Genomic DNA, 20,435 nt, shown 5'->3' on the forward strand with positions numbered 1-20,435 from the left:
TAACTAAAAAGAAGACTGAATAACAACAATCCCTATATGGGATGAGGCAGGAAGTATTAAGAAATAAACTGTGTCTAGCTTTTGTCTAGCTTTTTGTCTTCATTCAATAATGAAGCTTTTTGTCTTCATTCAATAAATCAGAGTTTCAATGAAAAGTAAACTAAAAGTCCTAGAATGTTGTGGATGCACCTGTTTTTTAAATCTAATTGTGTGTTTGATCTGTTCTTTCAGAGCTCTTGCTGATATCTTAAGGCAGCAGGGACCAATCCCAATAGCACACTGTGAAAGAGAGACTATCTCAGCTATTGATACCTCTCCCAAAGAGAACACACCAGTCAGATCCTCCTCAAAAAACCACTATACCCCAGTGCGTACATCCAAACCTACAACAGGTAAGTTCATCCTTAAGCCTTTCTTCTCTAGCTGGGTGGATAATCAAGTGATCTCTCTGGCCTCCTTAGGAGGCCTACTGTGTTACAGTAAACAGATTTTTTAGAAGTTAGAATTTTTTTGCAACTTACTAGCTTTTTAGTTTTTCCCCGTATTAGAAAGCTTTGGATTTGAGTGTTGCATGTAAGTAGAACTTGTAAGCTAAAAGGCATCCAAATCATTTTCTCAGAGGAAAAAAAATAGATTTTGGAGTTGTGTGGTGTGTAGTATAAGACATCAGATGTTCTAGACAGACAAAGGTATCAGATGTTGGGATGGACCAAGACTGAAGAATTACTTTGTCTAGAGATGATTCAGAATTAGAGAAATTTTCATCAATTTATGAGCTGAAGAGAATAGTCCTTATAAGAGAGACAGAGATAAGATAGGCTTTGTAAAATCCTGCAAGTTTGAGAAAAGTATGATTTAGCGATTATACACTGTTAACAAGAAACCAGAAAGAATGTCGCAAGAAAGAACCTGCAGTAATCATTATAGGCAATGATAGTCATTCTCTGAGGATATATTTAATTATAAGTTCAATTATATGTTTAAAATATTGACCCTGCTTAGGCTTTTAGAAATATTAAAAAAAGAAAAGAAAAAATATACTTCAATTTAAGATTATAAGGACTATTCAACACATATCTTGTCTCTTGCAGTCTTGCCATACAGTTTAGATTATAAACTCTTAAGTTTGTCTCTGTGTCCTTATGCACCAGTGCCCTGCTAAGATCATTTAGAATTGGGAGAATGGCTGAAAAATATTTGAGTCCTTTTTTGGACAGTTAGGATGTTGGACAGTTAGGACAGTAGAGAGGATAAAACTGGATATCTGAACAGTAAAAAAACAAATAAAAATCAACCTTTAAGTGTGGCTCAGGTGGTTACCTCAGTCCTGGAGACTCAGATTTAGAAAAAGATTATTTTTTGATATGGTCAACTGTATCTTGTGAGCCTGTTAAACCTGGGAATACATGAGAATGAGAAAGGTGAATTGAACTACCAATTAGGGTATACCTCTGCCAAGAAACAGAGAGATTACTTATCCTAAGCAATAGATGCAGTAATTTTTAGTAATTTATTTCCCTTTATAAAATGAAAAAAAACCTAGCTTTATGCCAATCATATTACTATGTATTTCATTTAAGGAAAAATATAAACAATGTCCAATATTATAATTATATTTTATAGTATACTTTACTTTTTTTCATGCATCTTTGCAAGCAGATCTTATTTGATTGCTAAATAATTTTGTGAATATGTAAAATAATTATCTTTAATTAATAAATAAGAAAAATATGAGATAGAGAGAATAAATTACTTGATCAAATTATTTGACAGTTATTTAACAATAAGGACTTATTAAGCACTGAAATAGTGCCAGGTGCTGGAGTTACAAAGTCAAAAACAGAACAATTCCAGGCTTCAAGCATCTTGCATTTTAATGGTGGGTGGTGGGCAAGTACAAAGATAAATAAATACAAAACAATTGACAGGAACAGATGGGGTAAGTGCTTACAAATGGAGAATCAAGAAAGGCCTTGTGTAAACATTTGATTGAGATTGGTATGTGGCCAGGTATTCTAAAAGGCAAAGGTGAGGAAGGAGAGCATTCACTCTATAAGGGTAAGGACTCAGAGATAGAAGGTGCAATATGATATGTGGGACATTAAAATAGGTCAATTTAGCTAACAATGGAGTGCCTGAATATGAAATAAATTTGGAAAAATAGGTTGGAAACAGGTTGTGAAGGGCTTTAAATAACAAAGAGCAAACAGAATCTGCATTTTATCCCAGTGTTGATATTGATAAGGTATAGCTGTCAACCATTATTAAACCTAACGCAGGTTTTATTTTCAGACATGAATACAATACTTCTTTAAAATTCTTTCTAAATCTTATCTTGGAATCATTCCTTCTCAGAAGTTGTTCATGACTCTGAGATTTTAGGATAACTTAGTATCAAAAATCCTACTATTTTGTTGTCAGTATTTGACCACTGCATGCATTTTTTCTGACCCTGTCACAATTATGGGGAATCAAGAAAGGTCCTTTTAAGACATTTGAACTGAGCCTTGTAGGTAGGTCAAGAAAAGTTGAGTTAGGAGAGCATTTGTACCATCGGGGACAGTTAAGGTAAGAATTAAGAGAAAGGATATAGCATATGGTATGTGGGATATTCAAATAGGTCAAATTAGCTAACAATGGAATGCTTGAATATGAAATAAATTTGCCTGGACTATTGCAATACTTTTCTTGTTGATATCCCTGACTCAAGTCTCTCCTTATTCTAGTTCATCTTCCATTCATTGGTCAGTTTGATTTTCCTAAAATGCAGGTCCAAGTATATCACACATTTCCATTCAATAAACTCTAGTGGTCTCCTATTAACTTCAGGATATTAGCTCTACTGTTTAGTATTTGAAATTCTTTGCAACCTGGGCTTTTCTACCTTTCCAGTCTTTTTTTTAAACCTTTAACTTCTGTGTATTAGCTCCTTGGAGGAAGAGTGTAAGGGTGGGCAATGGGGGTCAAGTGACTTGCCCAGGGTCACACAGCTGGGAAATGCCTGAGGCCGGATTTGAACCTAGGACTCCCATCTCTAGGCCTGACTCTTAATCCACTGAGCTACCCAACTGCCCCATCCAGTCTTCTTATGATTTACTTCACTCCATGAACCTGTGATCCATTAATACAAGCCTCCTTGCTGTTCTTCTCAAAGATATCTTGTAAATCTAGATAGCTTTTTCACTGGCTGATCCCCATACCTTCAGTACTCTTCCCCTTCTCTCCTTCCTCATTCCTACCTCTTGTCTTCTTTCAAGTATTAGCTAATGGCTTATATTCTGTAAGTCTTTCTCAGAACTCCTTAATATTAGAGCTTTCCTCTTTCTCTAGATTATTTCCAATTCATCCTGACTTATGTTCAGATAGTTATTTGCCATATTTTCTCCTCCAGCAGACTGAGAACTCCCTCAGAGCAATTTTTGTCAGTCTTTATATCCCCAGTGTTTAGCACAGAGTCTGACATATGGTACTTAGAAAATGTTTGTTAACTTTATGCCTTCTTCTGTCCAAGCTTGATCATCTATTCCCAAGACTTTATTCTTTTGTTAAAACTGAATTAAACTCTGTTTCTTAATTTCCATAGAGTTTATTAATATTTACTTGAATAAGAGAAGGCATTCAGAGAGAAAGAAGTCTATTCTAAATTAACTACATGGGCCCTCCTCCACATGGCTCTTTTAGCCATCTTCCTTCCATCACTATGTGAAGATAGGATTAACTCTCCCCTTGTCTAGTTTTAGCTAATCAAATCTAGAATTTAAAGTACCCCTACTTATTAAGTATGAGAATTCACAAATCACTTACTAGAGTAAGTGACAACTCCAAAGGCCACTGCCCACCCCTTTAGGGCAGTGTGAAGGAAATTGAAAGACTGCCATTATTTTTTGTGAAGAAGGGGGAGTGACAGGAAGTGACAAGAAATAATGTGGAAAAAAGAAGGCTAAAAGAGGAAACCAGAATGGTCTAGATTTATTCCCTTCCTGGCAATTGGAGAGATTGGTTCTAGAGATTCCTTTCCTAGCTTGAAGGCGACCTTCTCCCTGGTTCCTGCATCAGCTTGCTGGGTGAATGACTGATATTCCTGCCTTGGCTTTGGAGGAGGCTGCATTCGTAGAACCCTGGCTGAAGACACCACCAGGATTTTGGGTTGAGGATTACCAGGAAATCCATGTGGAAACAGAATCTTGGGTGTAAGGGGTAAATTATGACTGGACTGAATATTTAAGAGTTTTGGTTGCCAGGAATTGATTGCTTAATTTCCAAATGAAAGAAAGTTTGACTCAAGACAGAATGACTTTATGGTAGTTTATTTACAAACAGGAAGAGAGAAAGTAGGGAAAATGAGAGAGAGAAAGAGAGAGAGAGAGAGAGAGAGAGAGAGAGAGAGAGAGAGAGAGAGAGAGAGTTACTCTGGGCCTGGTCCAAAGGTCTGAACCAGGTAGGACTTCAAAGGCCCCAGCAAATGGGGGCACAGAGGTTAATTAAACAAGGCTTCTAGCCACGAGGCCTCCTCCAAGGCAAGAGGCCTCTTCAGAAGCTAGTGCCTCCAGAAAAGCCAAAGAAAAGGAATTAGCCTTCCACTGACCCATGTGACAATCCAAAGGGAAGCAGTTTGAGAAATCAAAGCTCCTCTAAGGCCAAGTTCAAAGGGCAAAATACTCCTCATAGGAAGTTACCATCACATTTAAAAGATAGTTCTTTGCATCATTTCCTATATCCATCCTCAAGTTCTACATGGACAAATGACAGCTTTAACCTTGCTTCTGACTGCCCAGGGGGGCAGTCAGTTGTTTTTGATTTGTCACTCACTAGCCCTTGTGGATCATAGACCTCCCCCCTCATACACTTAATTCTAATTGGGGTGGGATGTATACATTCCTGATGGCTAAAGTCTAAAGAATAAATAGGGTAGAGCTAATTCTATCTTCACAATCCCCCCTGATGACCACCAGGGATTCTAGTCTCTCCAATTGATAATTTTACATAATCATCTTGTACCTCTAAAGAGAGAGAAAGCAAAAACAATGTTTTTCTAGGTGCATTTACAAAAAACCAATTAGGGGGCATAAAAAAGGCATAAAAATGTACATTCAAAATAACTGTTCAACCCTCTTCTGTTCTCAAATAGAAAGAGCCTACTTCTTCTTTTATATCTTTTATATCTTCTTCTTTACACTTGGATCATAACCTGATTCTTTCCAGGTCATGTGCTTAGGTCATTGCCTCATGACTCACACTGGAGCACTCTGATGTGACATAGCACATTCAATACACAGGTAGATCACAATACTATGTGATCCTGGGTGCGGGATATAATACTTCACACAGAATTAAAACTATCAATCCAAACAGGTAATTTTCTACTATCTTTTTGATAAAGGAAAAGCTTTTCTCTGTCCTAACAGGTATATCTGTCTAGTGCTTTAATGAATTTAAAATTTTCTTCTGCACATTTTATCCATCTGTAATTTTAAAATTAATATTCAATGCCTCCAAAGTATGATATTTATAAGGATTTTATTAAAAGCACAGGGAAAGAGTCCCAACTCACCCTTACCACACTGCCTCCTCTCCAAAAAGCCCATCACCACGCCCACAACAACCATATCAAAAAAGCCTGAAAAACCCACAACCAATAGGAGAAGGCTAAAGGAATTATGGGTATGGTGAAAGGGAGCTTGAGTAATGTACTTTAAAGGGGTATAAGGTGTTTTCAACTTTACACATCTCATCAAATGCCATTTTAAATATTTTTAATTATTTTAAGTATTTTAAAGTTTAAGTATTAAATATTTTTAAGTATTTAGAACAGACTTTTGCTTTTTGAATAAAAAATCAGATGAACCTTAACAAAATTTCAGAATGGATATTTGTGAGTACTTTGTCACTATTATCCTCTCACTAATCTGTTGCTTTTAGAAGGGGAGAGGTAACAAATTTAAGGATGAAGAGAAAATGAGGAAATGTTTCAATATTTGGAGCAGAGATTTTTCCTAGAGCATAAATTTAACACAGGCACTCTTTCAGCAATTAGAAACATTTTGCTACCAGAAGCTTAACAGAATACAGTCCTCCCTGGCTGTATCAAGGTTCACTTATTGAAGGTTCACTGTATCATGGTCTTTTTTAAAAAAATTAATTCTCTATTGTGGAGTTTTCACTATATCTTGAGATTTTATGTATGAATACTGTACTGTACACAGTGGAAATGCAGTACACCACTACCACTTGAGCAAGTTTGCCAACTTGAGATTATATGCAGTACACTATTGGCTGATAGAATGAAAGGCAACCAACTACAGCACTATGTTCTGTATGCTGGGTGCTGATTGGCTCAGTGTTTATAAAAGTGTGGGAAAAGTTAATAAGGAAAAGGTTTATAGGAGACTGGGAAGGGTTTATAAAACCTTAAAATGTATAAATTGTATAAACTTTTCTGTCCCCAAAGCCAAGATAGTCAAGGGGACTCATAATTTCTTCTTATATTACCCTTCCTAATCTCTCAAAATGTTTAGACTGGAGATGACCAAGCAGTAGCTTCTGAGCTGGTTCTAGGTTCTAGGAAAGATTAGGCTCACCTCTCAGAGTCTGGAATTCCAAGATCAGAATCCAAGGTTCTGATAAGAAGATAGGAAGAGCATGGTTACTACCTCTAAAATGGTTGGAAAAATGAGCAGACAGCAACAACAACAATAAAAGATCTAACTATAAAGAATTTTTATGGAGATAAAGGGCAAGTTTCAGACAAAGAAGGGGACAATGAAAACAAAGCAAAGACACACAAAGTCCAAAAGAAAAATATGAATTGGTCATAGATTCTGGAGATGAAAAAGGACTTGAAAAACAATTAAGCGGCAGAGGAAAAATGGGGAAGAGAATGAAAGTTGTGCAAAAACAAATGAAAAAGGAGGCTCAGAAGATGACAGAGGAAAATCAGATCTTAAAAATTAGAACTGAGCAACTAGAAGTTAAAGATTTCATGACAAATTAAGAAATAATAAAATGAAAATAATAAAAAGCAGAAAACATGAAATATCTTATTGAAAAAACAACTAAACTTGAAAATATATCCAGGAGAGACAATTTAAGAATTACTGGATGACCTGAAAACCAAGATAAAAAAAATCTTAGACATCATAATACAAGAAATTATCAAAGGAAATGTCTAGATATTCTTTTATTTTAATTTTGAAATTTTAAAATATTTTCCCATGTTCAAATATTTCATTTTCATTACCTCCCCTCTTTCCTCCTCACTCCCAGATCCAATAAACATATGCACTGGGTTATACAAATGTTATCACTTATACCTATTTTCATATTATTCATTTTTGCAATAGAGCAATCTTTTAAAACCAAAACCCCAAATCATATATCCATATAAAAATTGAGAAGTGACTGTATTTCTTCTGTGATTCTACTCCCACAGTTGTTTCTTTCGATGTAGATAGAATTCTTTCTCATAAGACCCTTGGTATGGTCTTGTATTAGCAAAGTGATTACATTATATTGTTGCACAATGTTTGCATTTGTGTGTATAATGTTGTCTAGGTTCTGCTCATTTCACACTGCCACAATTCCTGGAGGTTCTTTCAGTTCATAAAGAAATCCTTCAGTTCATCATTCCTTACAGCACAGTAGTATTCCATCAGCATCATATACCACAATTTGTTCAACCATTCCCCAATACAGGAACACCCAATCATTTTCCAATTTTTTGCTACCACAAAGAGTGTGGCTAAGAATATTTTTATATATTTTTCATTATTATTTTTGGGGCACAAACAAGTGTAAGCATTCTTTTAAAACCCTTTGGGCATAGATCTAAATTGCATTCCAGAATGGTTGGATCAATTCACAGCTCCTCTAGCAGTTTATTAGTGTCCCAATTTTGCCACACTCCCTCCAACATTTATCAATTTCGTTTGTTGCCATATTGGTCAGTCTGATAGATGCTTTGATTTGCATTTCTCTAATCAGGAGAAATTTGGAACACTTTTTTATATACTTATTGATAGTTTAGATATTCTCATCTGAAAACTGGCTATCATGTCCCATGATCATTGGTCAATTGGGGAATGGTTTGATTTTTTTTTTTTTGTAAATTTGACTTAGTTCATTATATATTGGGGAAATTAAACTTTTGTCAGAGAGTTTTGTTATAAATTTTCTCCCCAGTTTGATGATTCCCTTCTAATTTTGGTTGCATTGGTTTTGTTTGTATGAAGCCTTTTTAACTTGATTTAATCAAAATTATTGATTTTACATTTTGTGGTGTTCTCTATCTCTTGCTTGGTCTTAAATTTTTTCTTTTCCCACAGATCTGACAGGTATAGTATTTTATGTCCACTTAATTTATTTATGATTTTATTCTTTATATTTAAGTCATTTACCCATTTTGAATTTATCTTGGTATTGGGTATAAGATGTTGATCTAGACCTGATTTTTCCCATACTGTTTTCTAATTTTCCCAGAAGTTTTGTCAAATAATGAGTTACTGTTCCAAAAAGTGGGATTTGGGGGCTTATGGAACAATATTTTGCTAAGGTCATTTACTCCAAGTCTATTCCATTGATCCACCCTTCTATCACTTAGCCATACCATATGGTTTTGATGATCACTTCATTATAGTATAGTTTAAGATCTGGTACTACTAGGCTTCCATCCTTCACATTATTTTTCATTAGTTCCCTTGATAATCTTGATCTTTTGTTCTTCCAAATTAACTTTGTGATAATTTTTTCTAATTGAATAAAAAAGTTCCTTGGTAGTTTGATAGGTATGGCACTGAATAATTAATTAATTTATGTAAGATTTTCATTTTTGTTATATTAGCTCATTCTACCCATGAAAAATTAATGTCTTTCTAATTGTTTAGATATAGTTTTATTTGTTTGAAAAGTGTTTTGTAGTTTTATTTATATAATTCTTGAGTTTGTCTCAGCAGATTGACTCCCAAATATTTTATATTAAATGGAGTTTCTCTTTCTAACTCCCACTGTGGATTTTTATTGGAAATAAATAGAAATGTTGATGATTTATGTAGATTTATTTTGTATCCTGCAACTTTGCTAAAATCATTAATTATTTCCACCAGCTTTTTAGTATTTTTGAGTTCTCCAAGTATACCATAATATCATTTGCAAAATGTTATAGATTACTACTTTTATCCCTTCTGTTTCTTTTTCTTCTCTAATTGCTATCACTAACATTTTTAGCATATTAAGTAATAGTGGTGATAATGGGCATCCTTGCTTCACTCCTGATCTTATTGTGAAGGCTCCTAACTTATCTTCATTGTAGATGATACTTACTGATGGTTTCAAATAGATACTGTTTATTACTTTGAGGAAAGGTCCTTCTGTGCCTATATATTCTAATGTTTTAATAAGAATGGGTGTTATATTTTGTCAAATGCTTTTTCTATATCTATTGAGATAATCATGTAATCTTTTTTGTTTTGATTATTGTTATGGTCAATTATGTGGAAGGTTTTCCAAATATTAACCATCCTTGCCTTCCTGGTATAAATCCTGCCTAGTCATAGTGAATAATTCTTGTCATAACTTGCTCTAGTCTCTTTGTATCTAATTTAAGATTTTGCATCTATGTTCATTAAGGAGATTGGTCTATGGTTTTCTTTTACTGTTTATTCTGTGTGGCTTTGGAATCAGTACCATGTTTGTGACATAAAACGAATTTGGTAAGACTCCTTCTTCGCTTATTTTGCCAAATAATTTGTATAGTATTGGGATTAAATGATATTTAAAAGTTTGTTAGAATTGACTTGTGAATCCATCTGACCATGGAGATTTTTTCTTAGGATGGCTCGTTCAATTTCTTTTTCTGAGATGAATTATATAAGTATTCTATTTCCTTATTTGTTAATCTAGGAAATTTTTATTTTTGTAAATATTCACCCATTTCACCTAGATTGTCATATTTATTGCCATATAACTGAGGGAAATAGTTCTTAATAATTATCTTAATTTTGTCTTTCTCATAGGTGAGATTACCCTTTTCACCTTTGACACTTTTAATTTGATTCTCTTCTTTCTTTTTTATTAGATTGACCAGTACTTCATTTATTTTGATTGGTTTTTTCAAAGTACCTGTTCCTAATCTTATTTTTTAGTTAGATGATGCTTAATTTCTCCTTTAATTTTTAGGATTTCCAATTTACTTTTTAACTGGGAATTTTTAATTTATTCTTTTTCTAATTTCTTAAGTTATAAGCCCAATTCATTGATCTCATCCCTCTTGATTTTGTTGATATAGGCACTTAGAGATATGATTTTTTACTGAGTACTACTTTGACTGTATTCCCAAAATTTTAATATTTCATTTCCTCATTGTCATTCTCTTTAATGAATTGTTTCTATGATTTCTGTTTTGACTCACCAGTTTTGAAGAATTAGATTATTTAGTTTCAAATTAATTTTAAATTTGCTTTTCAATGGGCCCTTATTAATTAAAATTTTTATCCCATTATGATAAGAAAAAGTTGCAATTATTATTTCTGCTTTTCTGCATTTGTTTGTAATGTTTCTATGACTAATACATGATTGATCCTTGTATATGTACTATGTACTGCTAAGAAGAGCCCATTTAATTTATGCCTACTCAGTTTTCTCCAGATATCAATTAGCTCAATTTTTTCTTAAATTTCAATCATTTCCTTTACTTCTTTCTTATTTATTTTTTGGTTTGATTTATCTAATTCTTAAAGGGGAAGTTGAGGTTCCCCATTAATATGATTTTACTTTCTATTTCCTCCTTGAGCTCCTTAATTTTAGTAATGATATTACTTCATTTTTTATTGTACTTTTTAGCAAAATGTAATTTCCTTCCTTATCTCTTTTAGTCAGATCAATTTTTTATTACAACTTTCTCTGGTATCATGATTGCTCTTTGTGCTTTTTTTTTTTACTTTAGATGATGCACAATAAGTTCTCCTCCAGATTTTTACCTATAATCTGTGTGTGTCACTCTGCCTCAAATGTGTTTCTTATAAAAACATATAGTAAGATTCTGGTTTTTAATCCACTGTGCTATCCACTTCTGTTTTATGTGTGAGTTCATCCCATTTACATTTGGTGTTATGATAACTAACAGTGTATTGCCCTCTATCATGTTATCCCCTTTAGATTCTACTCTATCCCCTTTCTCTCTATTCCTTCTCACCAGTATTTTGCTTTTTGTCACCCCCACCACTTCCTCCTCCCTCTAATTGCCTCCTCCTTCCATTGAGTATGTACTGTTTCCCAGCATTTCTCTAGCTTTATAATTTTATATTAATAAATCCTTAAAAATATCATACTTTGTAGGCATTAAATATTAATTTTAAAATCTACAGGGTCATGACTGGCAATTCTTAAACTTTACTCTCATCATAACTGGCTCAGAGTGGGAATAACAACCATACTCATAGGGGTATAGAATTCTGTATTGCCTTACAGAGAAGAAGAAGGGGAATAAGACACCAGAAAGGGGGATGGGGGTAATTGGAGGGAGGATGAACTGAAGGGGTGATAAAAAGTAAACCACTAGTGAGGAGTAACAGAGTGAAAAGAATAAGAGTAGGATCAAAATGAGAAAATATGGTGGAGAGCAATACACAGGCAGTAATCATAACTGTAAATGTGAATGAGATGAACTCACCCATAAATGGAAATTGCTAGCATAGTGGATTAAAATCAGAATCCTACTAGGTATTATTTACAAGAAATACATTTGAAGCAGGGTGACCCACACAGAGTAAAGGTAAAAGGCTGTAGCAGAATTTATTATGCATCATCTAAAGTAAAAAAATCAGGAGTAGCAGTCCTGATCTCAGAAGCTAAAGCAAAAATTAATCTGATTAAAAGATATAAAGAAGGCAATTATATCCTGATAAAAAGCAGCATAGACAATGAAGAAATATCAGTACTCAACATATATGCACCAAATGGTAAAGCAATCCTATTTTAAAAGGAGAAATTAAAGGAACTTAAGAAGGAAATACATAGTAAAATTATAAAAGCTGGGGACCTCAACCTACCCTTATCAGAACTAGATGATTCAGAACAAAAAATAAAATAAGAAAGAAGTAAGCAAAGTGAAGGAAATTTTAGAAAATTTAGAGTTAATATCTTTCTGGAGAAAACTGAATAGGATTAAAAGGAATAAACCTTTTTTAGCAGCACATGGCACATATACAAAGACTGACCATGTATAAAAATGTAGAAAAACATTGCAATCAAATGTAGAAAAGCAGAAACAATAAATACAATCTTTTCAGATCAGCACGTGATAAAAATTATAATCAGTTAGAGTGCATAGAAAGGCAAATTAAATATTAATTGGAAATTAAATAATCTAATTCTTCAAAACTGGTGCGTTAAAGAACAAATCATAGAAACAATTACTGATTTTATTGAAAGGAATGACAATGAGGAGACCACATATTGAAATTGATGGGACACAGCTAAAGCAGTTACTCAGGGGAAAATTTATATCCCTGAGTACTTATATCAGTAAAATAGAAAAAAAAAAAGATCAATGAATGGGGCATGCAACTAAAAATACTAGAAAAAGAACAAATTTAAAATTCCCAGAAAAAGACTAAAGTGGAAATCCTAAAAATCAAAGGTGAAATTAATAAAATTGAAAGTAAAAGAACTCTTGAACTAATAAATAAGACTAGTAGTTAGCTCTTTGAAAAAATGAATAAAATAATGCATTGGTTAATCTAATTTTTAAAAAGGAAGAAGAGAATCAAATTATCAGTACAAAAAATGAAAAGGGAAATTTTATCTCTAATGAAGAAGAAAGTAAGTCAATTATAAGGAGCACTTTTTTTTCCCAAACATTTATTAATATTCATTTTTAACATGGTTATATGATTCATGCTCCTACTTTCCCCTTCACCCCCTGCTCCCCCCCCACCCATGGCCGATGCACATTTCCACTGGTTTTAACATATGTCATTGATCAAGACCTATTACAAAATTGTTGTTAGTTGCATTGGTGTGGTAGTTTCAAGTCTACATCCCCAATCATTGCTGCCTCAAACCATGTGTTCAAGCAGTAGTTTTTCTTCTGTGTTTCCTCTCCTGCAGTCCTTCCTCTGAATGTGGGTAGTGTTCTTTACCATAAATCTCTCAGAAGTGTTCTGTGTCATTGCATTGCTGCTGGTACAGAAGTCCATTACATTCTATTTTACCATAGTATATCAGTCTCTGTGTACAGTGTTCTTCTGGCTCTGCTCCTTTCGCTCTGCATCAGTTCCCGGAGGTCTCTCCAGTTCGCCTGGAACTTCTCCAGTTTATTATTCCTTTTAGCACAATAGTATTCCATCACCCGCATATACCACAGTTTGTTCAGCCATTCCCCAATTGAAGGACATACCCTCCTTTTCCAATTTGTTGCCACCACAAAAAGCGCAGCTATGAATATTTTCGTACAAGTCTGTTTATCTATGATCTCTTTGGGGTACAAACCCAGCAATGGGATGGCTGGATCAAAGGGCAGGCAGTCTTTTATAGCCCTTTGAGCATAGTTCCAAATTGCCAGCCAGAATTGTTGGATCAGTTCACAACTCCACCAGCAATGCACTGATGTCCCAATTTTGCCACATCCCCTCCAGCACCCATTACCCTCCCCTCCTATCATTTTAGCCAATCTGCTAGTTGTTAGGTGGTAGCTCAGAGTTTGATTTGCATTTCTCTAATTATTAGAGATTTGGAACACTTTCTCATGTGCTTATTGATACTTTTGATTTCTCTACCTGAAAATTGCCTATTCATGTCTCTTGCCCATTTATCAATTGGGGAATGGCTTGATGTTTTATACAATTGATTTAACTCCTTGGATATTTGAGTAATTAGACCCCTGTCAGAGTTTTTGGTTATCAAGATTTTTTCCCAATTTGTTGTTTCCTTTCTGATTTTGGCTGCATTTTTTTGTACAAAAGCTTTTTAGTTTAATATAATCAAAACCATTTAATTTACATTTTGTAATTTTCTCTAACTCTTGCTTGGTTTTAAAATCTTTCCTTTCCCAGAGATCTGACAAGTATACTATTCTGTGTTCACTTAACTTATTTATAGTTTCCCTCTTTATATTCAAGTCATTCACCCATTCTGAATTTATCTTGGTGTAGGGTATGAGATGTTGATATAAGCCTAATCTTTCCCATATTGTTTTCCAAATTTCCCAGCAGTTTTTTTCAAATAGTGGATTCATGTCCCAAAAGTTGGGCTTTTTCCCTTTATCATACACTGTCTTGCTGATGTCACTTAACCCAAGTCTATTCCACTGATCCTCCCTTCTGTCTCTTAGCCAGTACCATATTGTTTTGATGACTGCTGCTTTATAGTATAGTTTAATATCTGGTACTGCTAGGTCCCCTTCCTTCACATTTTTTTCATTATTTCCCTTGATATTCTTGATCTTTTGTTATATCAAATGAACTTTGTTATAATTTTTACTAATTCAGTAAAGAAGTTTTTTGGTAGTTTGATAGGTATGGTGCTAAATAGGTAAATTAATTTGGGTAGAATGGCCATTTTTATTATGTTAGCTCATCCTACCCATGAGCAAACAATGTTTTTCTAATTCCTTAGATCTAGTTTTATTTCATTGGAAAGTGTTTTGTAGTTATTTTCATATAATTGCTGTTTGTTTTGGTAGATAGGTTGCTAAGTATTTTATATTGTCTAGGGTGATTTTAAATGGTGTTTCTCTTTCTACCTCTTGCTGCTGTGATGTGTTGGAAATATATAGAAATGCTGATGATTTATGTGCATTTATTTTGTATCCTGCAACTCTGCTAAAGTTGTTGATTATTTCTACAAGCTTAGTTGATCCTCTAGGATTTTTTAAGTAGAACATCATATCATTCACAAAGAGTGATAGCTTAGTCTCCTCATTGCCTATTTTGATACCTTCAATTTCTTTTTTTCTCTAATTGCTACTGCTAGTGTTTCTAGTGCTCCATTTTGTATGTTTTCCCATTTTTCTTAATATTATCTCTATTCCCCCTCTAGTTTTGTATATATTTAAACATTCTTATATATATATCATGACATTTCATCTTATACAGTTTGTCACTGTTCCTCTAAGTAAACTTCTTCTAGGTACCCTGTTGATAATAACAATTTTTAATATTTGCCAATATTTTCTTCTAGGGATAGAAATCTATTGAACTTATTGTGTCCCTTAAAGAAAAGATTTCTCCTACCCTCCCAATTCTCTTAATTACCTTATGTTGATTCTCTTGAGTTCTGGGTTTGGGCAGCAAACTCTCTGTTTAAGTCTTGTTTTTTTTTTTCTTTATGGATGCTTGGAAGTCCTCAATTTTAATGAATGACCATACTTTCCCCTGCAAAAATATAGTCACTTTTGCTGGATAGTTGATTCTTTGTTGTAGACCCAGTTCTCTTGCTTTCCGGAATATTGTTTTCCATGCTTTCTGGTCCTTCAATGTAGATGCAGTCAAATCCTCTGTTATCTTTACTGTGGTTCCCTGGTATCTGAATAACTTCTTTTTAGCAGCTTCTAATATTTTTCCCTCGTCTGGTAGTTTTTTAATTTGGCTATAATATTCCTAGAAGTTTTCAGTTGTGGATTAAATGTAGGAGGTGATCTGTGGATTCTTTCAATTTCCACTTTTCTCTCTTGTTTGAGAATGTCAGAGCAGTTTTCTTGAATAATTTCCTGTAGCATGGTGTCTAAACTTTATCTTTTATCATGATGTTCCAGTAAACCAATAGTTCTTAAATTGTTTTTTCTAGCTCTGTTCTCCAAATCTTTGGTTGAATCAATGAAGTGTTTCGTATTCTCCTCAAATTTTTCATTTTTTAAATTTTGTTTTATAGATTCTTGCTGCCTTGTGAAGTCATTTGCTTCTAGTTATTGAGTTTTGTTTTTTAAAGACTGAATTTCATCCCTGGTTTTTTGATCATCGTTCTCCTTCTGGTCTGATTTTCTTTGTAGATCATATTTTGCCTTCTTTTCTTTATTTTTGAGCTGGTCAATTCTGGCTTTTAATTACTTTTTTATTTTAGTTCATGTATTTCCTTTTTCAAATTGTCTTCAGCCTCTCTTGCTTGCTTTTTGAGTCTCTGAAGTTCTTGAGTTAATTGAATTTTGAGATCTTCCAAAGCCCATGTCCAATTCACTAGAGATCCTCCTTCTCTTCTATTTTGTTTGCTCCCTTTTCACTTCCTTGAAAGAAGCTGTCAATTGTCATTTCTTTTCTCTTTTTCTGTTGTTTACTCATATTTTTTTTTCCTTTTCTGTTCTGCTAGTTTGAGCAGATGTATTTAATGATCTTTGATGAAAGATTTTCCCTCAACTGGCAATGGAGCTTTGTAGTTCCTTTCTCTGCAGTCTCTGTGGGAGGGGTGTTGGAATTTCCCTGCCCTCTGAAGACTTCTTGTCTATCCAATTGATGGGATTAAGCCTATATTGATTTGATTAGTCTATGCCCTGAGGCTAAAACCATTAAAAGAAAAAAAATTGGGGGGACAAGATGAAGTGTTTTTGCTGAGCTGTCCAGCATTAGAGTCCCCCTGCTCTGCCCTGCAGTTTGACCTGGTTTTCTTTCTTCTTGAAGCCCTTTGTTCTCTATCCTGGTGTAATAAAGCCAGGCTCAATCTAAGGTTTGGCTCCATCTAAGCTGCCATCTTCTGAGCGTATTTGCTGTGTTTCTCTGCATTTCTCCTCTAGCCACCTCCCCCGTGCCTCTGTTCAACTCCCTGAGTTAGGCCCTCTCTCCAGGCTAGTGCACCTGCTCACCCAGAGATTTCAGGGGCCTCTGGAGACTCCACACAGCTTGTGGGTGAGGAGTCTTGGGATTCCCCTTCTATACCCCCACACCCAACAGTTCAAGAACTCAAACCTTTTTCTTGGAGTACCTCTTGTGCTATCCAGCAGTAGAATCCCCCTCCTCTATCCCATGTTAGATTTGGTCCTCTTTCTTCTCAAAGTGCATTGTTTTCTATCTTGGTGTGGAAAGGGTGCCAAGCTTTTAACATTGGCTCAGTCTAAGCTGCCATCTTCCTAGAATTCAGCAAATCACTTTCCTATATGTATTTTCTATATCAATTGTTTTTTTAATAAGATATTTCATATTTTCCTCTATTTTTTATTGCTTTGATTCTGCTTTATTGATTCTTGATTTGTTTTGAAATCATTCATTGCTAAATGGTCAGTTCTGATTTTTAAGTCCTGATTTTCCTCTGTCCGTTTTTGGTTTTCTTTTTTCAATTGGCCCATTTTTTTTCTTACATCACTTTCACTTTTCTTTCCCACTTTTCCTCTGACTCTTAATTTGTTTTTGAAGTCTTTTCTGAGCTCTGTGTCCAATTTATATTTTTCTTTTGGACTTTGTGTGTTTCCTTTGCTTTCATTCTCATTCTATGTTTGTACCCTTCTCTTTGTCTCCATAAAAATTCTTTAGAGTTAGGTAATATTTTTGTTGTTTGTTTATTTTTTCCTATCTAATTATAGGTAAGATTAGGGGGTGGTGATTTGATGGTCTCATGAGAGCTCTGACACACCTCACCTCCTCCTGCTGATTCATTTTACCCTTTAGATGCTGATAACTTAAAGACTTGCCTCAGACTTAGATGTAAGCTTTTTACCTCTCTAATCTTGATCAGGTTAGAGGTTGATGAAATTCTAGTCCCAGGGTTAGGCTCAATATTTTTGTCTCACTGTTTACTTGATCCATTCAGGCACACCTTTGATTGTCTTGTCTTGGAGCTCTGCCCTAGCTTTAGGCAAGAAGATAAATACTTAGTAAATACTGCTATCATCCACCTTAAGGTGTGAATTAAGTCTTTGTGTAAGCCCAGATTAGAATTCCCCTGGCTGGGGTTCTGGACTTCTCCACAGGTTTGAAATTTTAAGGTGTATGGGTTGGCTTGTACCACTATTTGCTTCAGGAAGATCTTAGGTTCTGGATGTTGGCTTGGGGATAGGTTCTAAACCTCGGACCTCAGATGTGGAGTGGAAGAGTGTGGGTTGCTCCTTGCTCTTCCGTCCTTGCTACAGCTTCTTGCTGGCTCTGCTCTCCACTCACCCCAGTGCCCCTGATGTTCTTTGATTACCTTTTGGGTTTTCTTTTCTTGAGTGTTGTTTTAGTCTGTCTCCTTATTTGTTCTTTCACTCCTGTATCCATTTTGTGGTGATATTTTAATCTTGGTTGGAGAGGATTCTCATGGTGGCACAGATCATAGGGCCATCTTGGCTCCATCCTGAGAAGTCCAATCCTCTTTCTTTTTTAAACATCTTTTGGGGATATTTACGTAGTATTGTCAAAGGTCAAAGGGTACAAGCAGATTTACAGCCATTTGAGCATAGTTCCAAAATGCTTTCTAGAATGTTTAAATTGATTCAGAATCCCACTATAAGTGTATTAATGTCCTAATTTTCCCACATGTCCTCCAACACATTATTTTTCTTTTCTGTCATATAAGCCAATTTGCTTGGTGTGAGGTGGTACTTATGAGTTGTTTTAATTTGTATTTCTCTACTCAAATGTAATTTATACCATTGTTTTATGATTATAGGTAGCTTTAATTTTTCATCCGAAAATTGTCTATTCACATCCTTTGATCACTTATCATTGGAGAATGACTTGTGTTCATATATATTTGACTCAGTTCTCTGTATATTTTGAACGCTACTATAAATTTTTTCACAGTTGTGAATATTGTGTATTTCTTTTTATCTTATTTCCCTCTGCTAATTCTTTTCGCTGTCTCCTTTCATGCTGTTCTTGAAAGTGTTATGCTTCTGACTACCATATCCCCCAATCTGCTTTTCCTTCTATCAGCCCTGCCCTCTCCTCTTATCTCTTCCTCTCCTACTTTCTTATAGGTTAAGATAGCTTTTTATATCAGACTGAGTGTGTATGTTATTATTTCTTTGAACCAATTCTGATGAGAGTAATGTTCAAATATTTTCTGCCATCCTTCTCTCCACTGAAATGAGCTCTTTTAGTGCTTCTGCTGTGTGAAATAATTAGCCTCATTCTATTTCTTTCTCCACCCTTCTCTCCTTTTCATCTCTTAATTTTATTTCTCTAGATGTCATCCCCCCATATTCTCTTACACCCATGTCCACTGACTATGTATACTTCAAACTTCCCTAATGTTAAAAAACTTTAGGGATTACAAGTCCCTTCCCTTGTAGCAATGTAAACCATTTAGTCTTACTGAATTCATATAAGTTCTCTTTTCAGTTTACTTTTAAAAAGCCTTATCTTCCATCTTAGGATAAATACTGGGTATTGGTTCTGAGTTAGAAGAGTGTAAGGGCTAGGTAATAGGGATTATGTGACTTGGCCAGGGTCACACATCTAAGAAGTATTTGATGCCAGATTTGAAACTGGGACCTCCCATCTTCAGGCCTGGCTCTTTATCTTCTAAGCCAACTAACTGTTCTTTCCTATTTACCTTTTAATGTTTCTCTTGGGTCTTTCATTTGCAAGTCAAATTTTCTATTTATTCCAGATATTTTAATCAGGAATGCTTGAAAGTCCTGTATTTCATTAAATATCCATTTTGTCACCTGAAGTATTATATACAGTTTTGCCAAGTATGTGATTTTTGACTGTAATTCTAGTTCCTTCGTCCTCCAGAATATTGTCTTCCAAATCCTCTCTTCCTCTAATATGGTAGGTGATAGTTTCAGGGCATTTTCCTTTATAATTCATTTTTATATAATGTCTAGCTTTCAGGTAGTGTCACAATTCTTAAATTCTTTCTCCTGGATCTATTTTCTGGGTCAGTTATTATTCCAACAAGATATTACACATTTTCTTCTATTTTAAAAATTATTTTGATTTGATTTTATTGTCTCTTGGTGACACATAGTTTCTTTATTTTCCAATTACCTAATCCTGATTTTTAACGAATTATCTTCTTCAATAAGATATTTTTTATCTTTTACCATTTGATCAATTCTTCCTTTTAAGGATATCTGTTCTTCAATGAACTTTTGTATATATATTTTTTCATTTAGCATAAAGCAATTCTGCTTTTTAAGCTGTTTTTCTATTCAGCAGATTTTTTGGGTCTTTTTTCGCTATTTGAGCTATTCTGTTTTTTAATGTGTTATTTTCTTCATTTTTTTTTTGCCTCCTTTACCAAGGTGTTGACCCTTTTAGTGGTTTGTTTTAGCACTCTCATTTCTTTTCTAATTTTTCACCTACCACCTTCATTTGATTTAAAAAAAATTATTTTTGAGTTCTTCCAGAACTTCTTTTTGGGGAGAGGGTTGCCAAGACTAATTCCCATTTTACTTTGAGGCTTTGCATGTTGGTATTTTGACATTGTTGTTTCTTCTGAGTTTAACTTTTTTTTTTAACATTTATTAATATTCATTTTTAACATGGTTACATGATTCATGCTCCACCTTTCCCCTTCAAACACCCCCCCCC

The 20,435-nt window shown here is 34.4% G+C and overlaps 1 protein-coding gene across 3 annotated transcripts in view; it reads left to right on the top strand.

Annotated features, from left to right (window-relative positions):
- Positions 1-20,435, top strand: part of SHISA6 (shisa family member 6) — a 568,935-nt gene that overhangs the window by 113,382 nt on the left and 435,118 nt on the right. For all 3 annotated transcript variants that reach the window (XM_044672701.1, XM_044672702.1, XM_044672703.1), the window contains exon 2: positions 232-392. In XM_044672701.1, the coding sequence (XP_044528636.1) occupies positions 232-392 (161 nt within the window). The remainder of the gene's footprint in view (positions 1-231; positions 393-20,435) is intronic.

This window comes from Gracilinanus agilis, chromosome 4 (assembly GCF_016433145.1).
Source record: "Gracilinanus agilis isolate LMUSP501 chromosome 4, AgileGrace, whole genome shotgun sequence".
NCBI classification, from domain to species: domain Eukaryota; kingdom Metazoa; phylum Chordata; class Mammalia; order Didelphimorphia; family Didelphidae; genus Gracilinanus; species Gracilinanus agilis.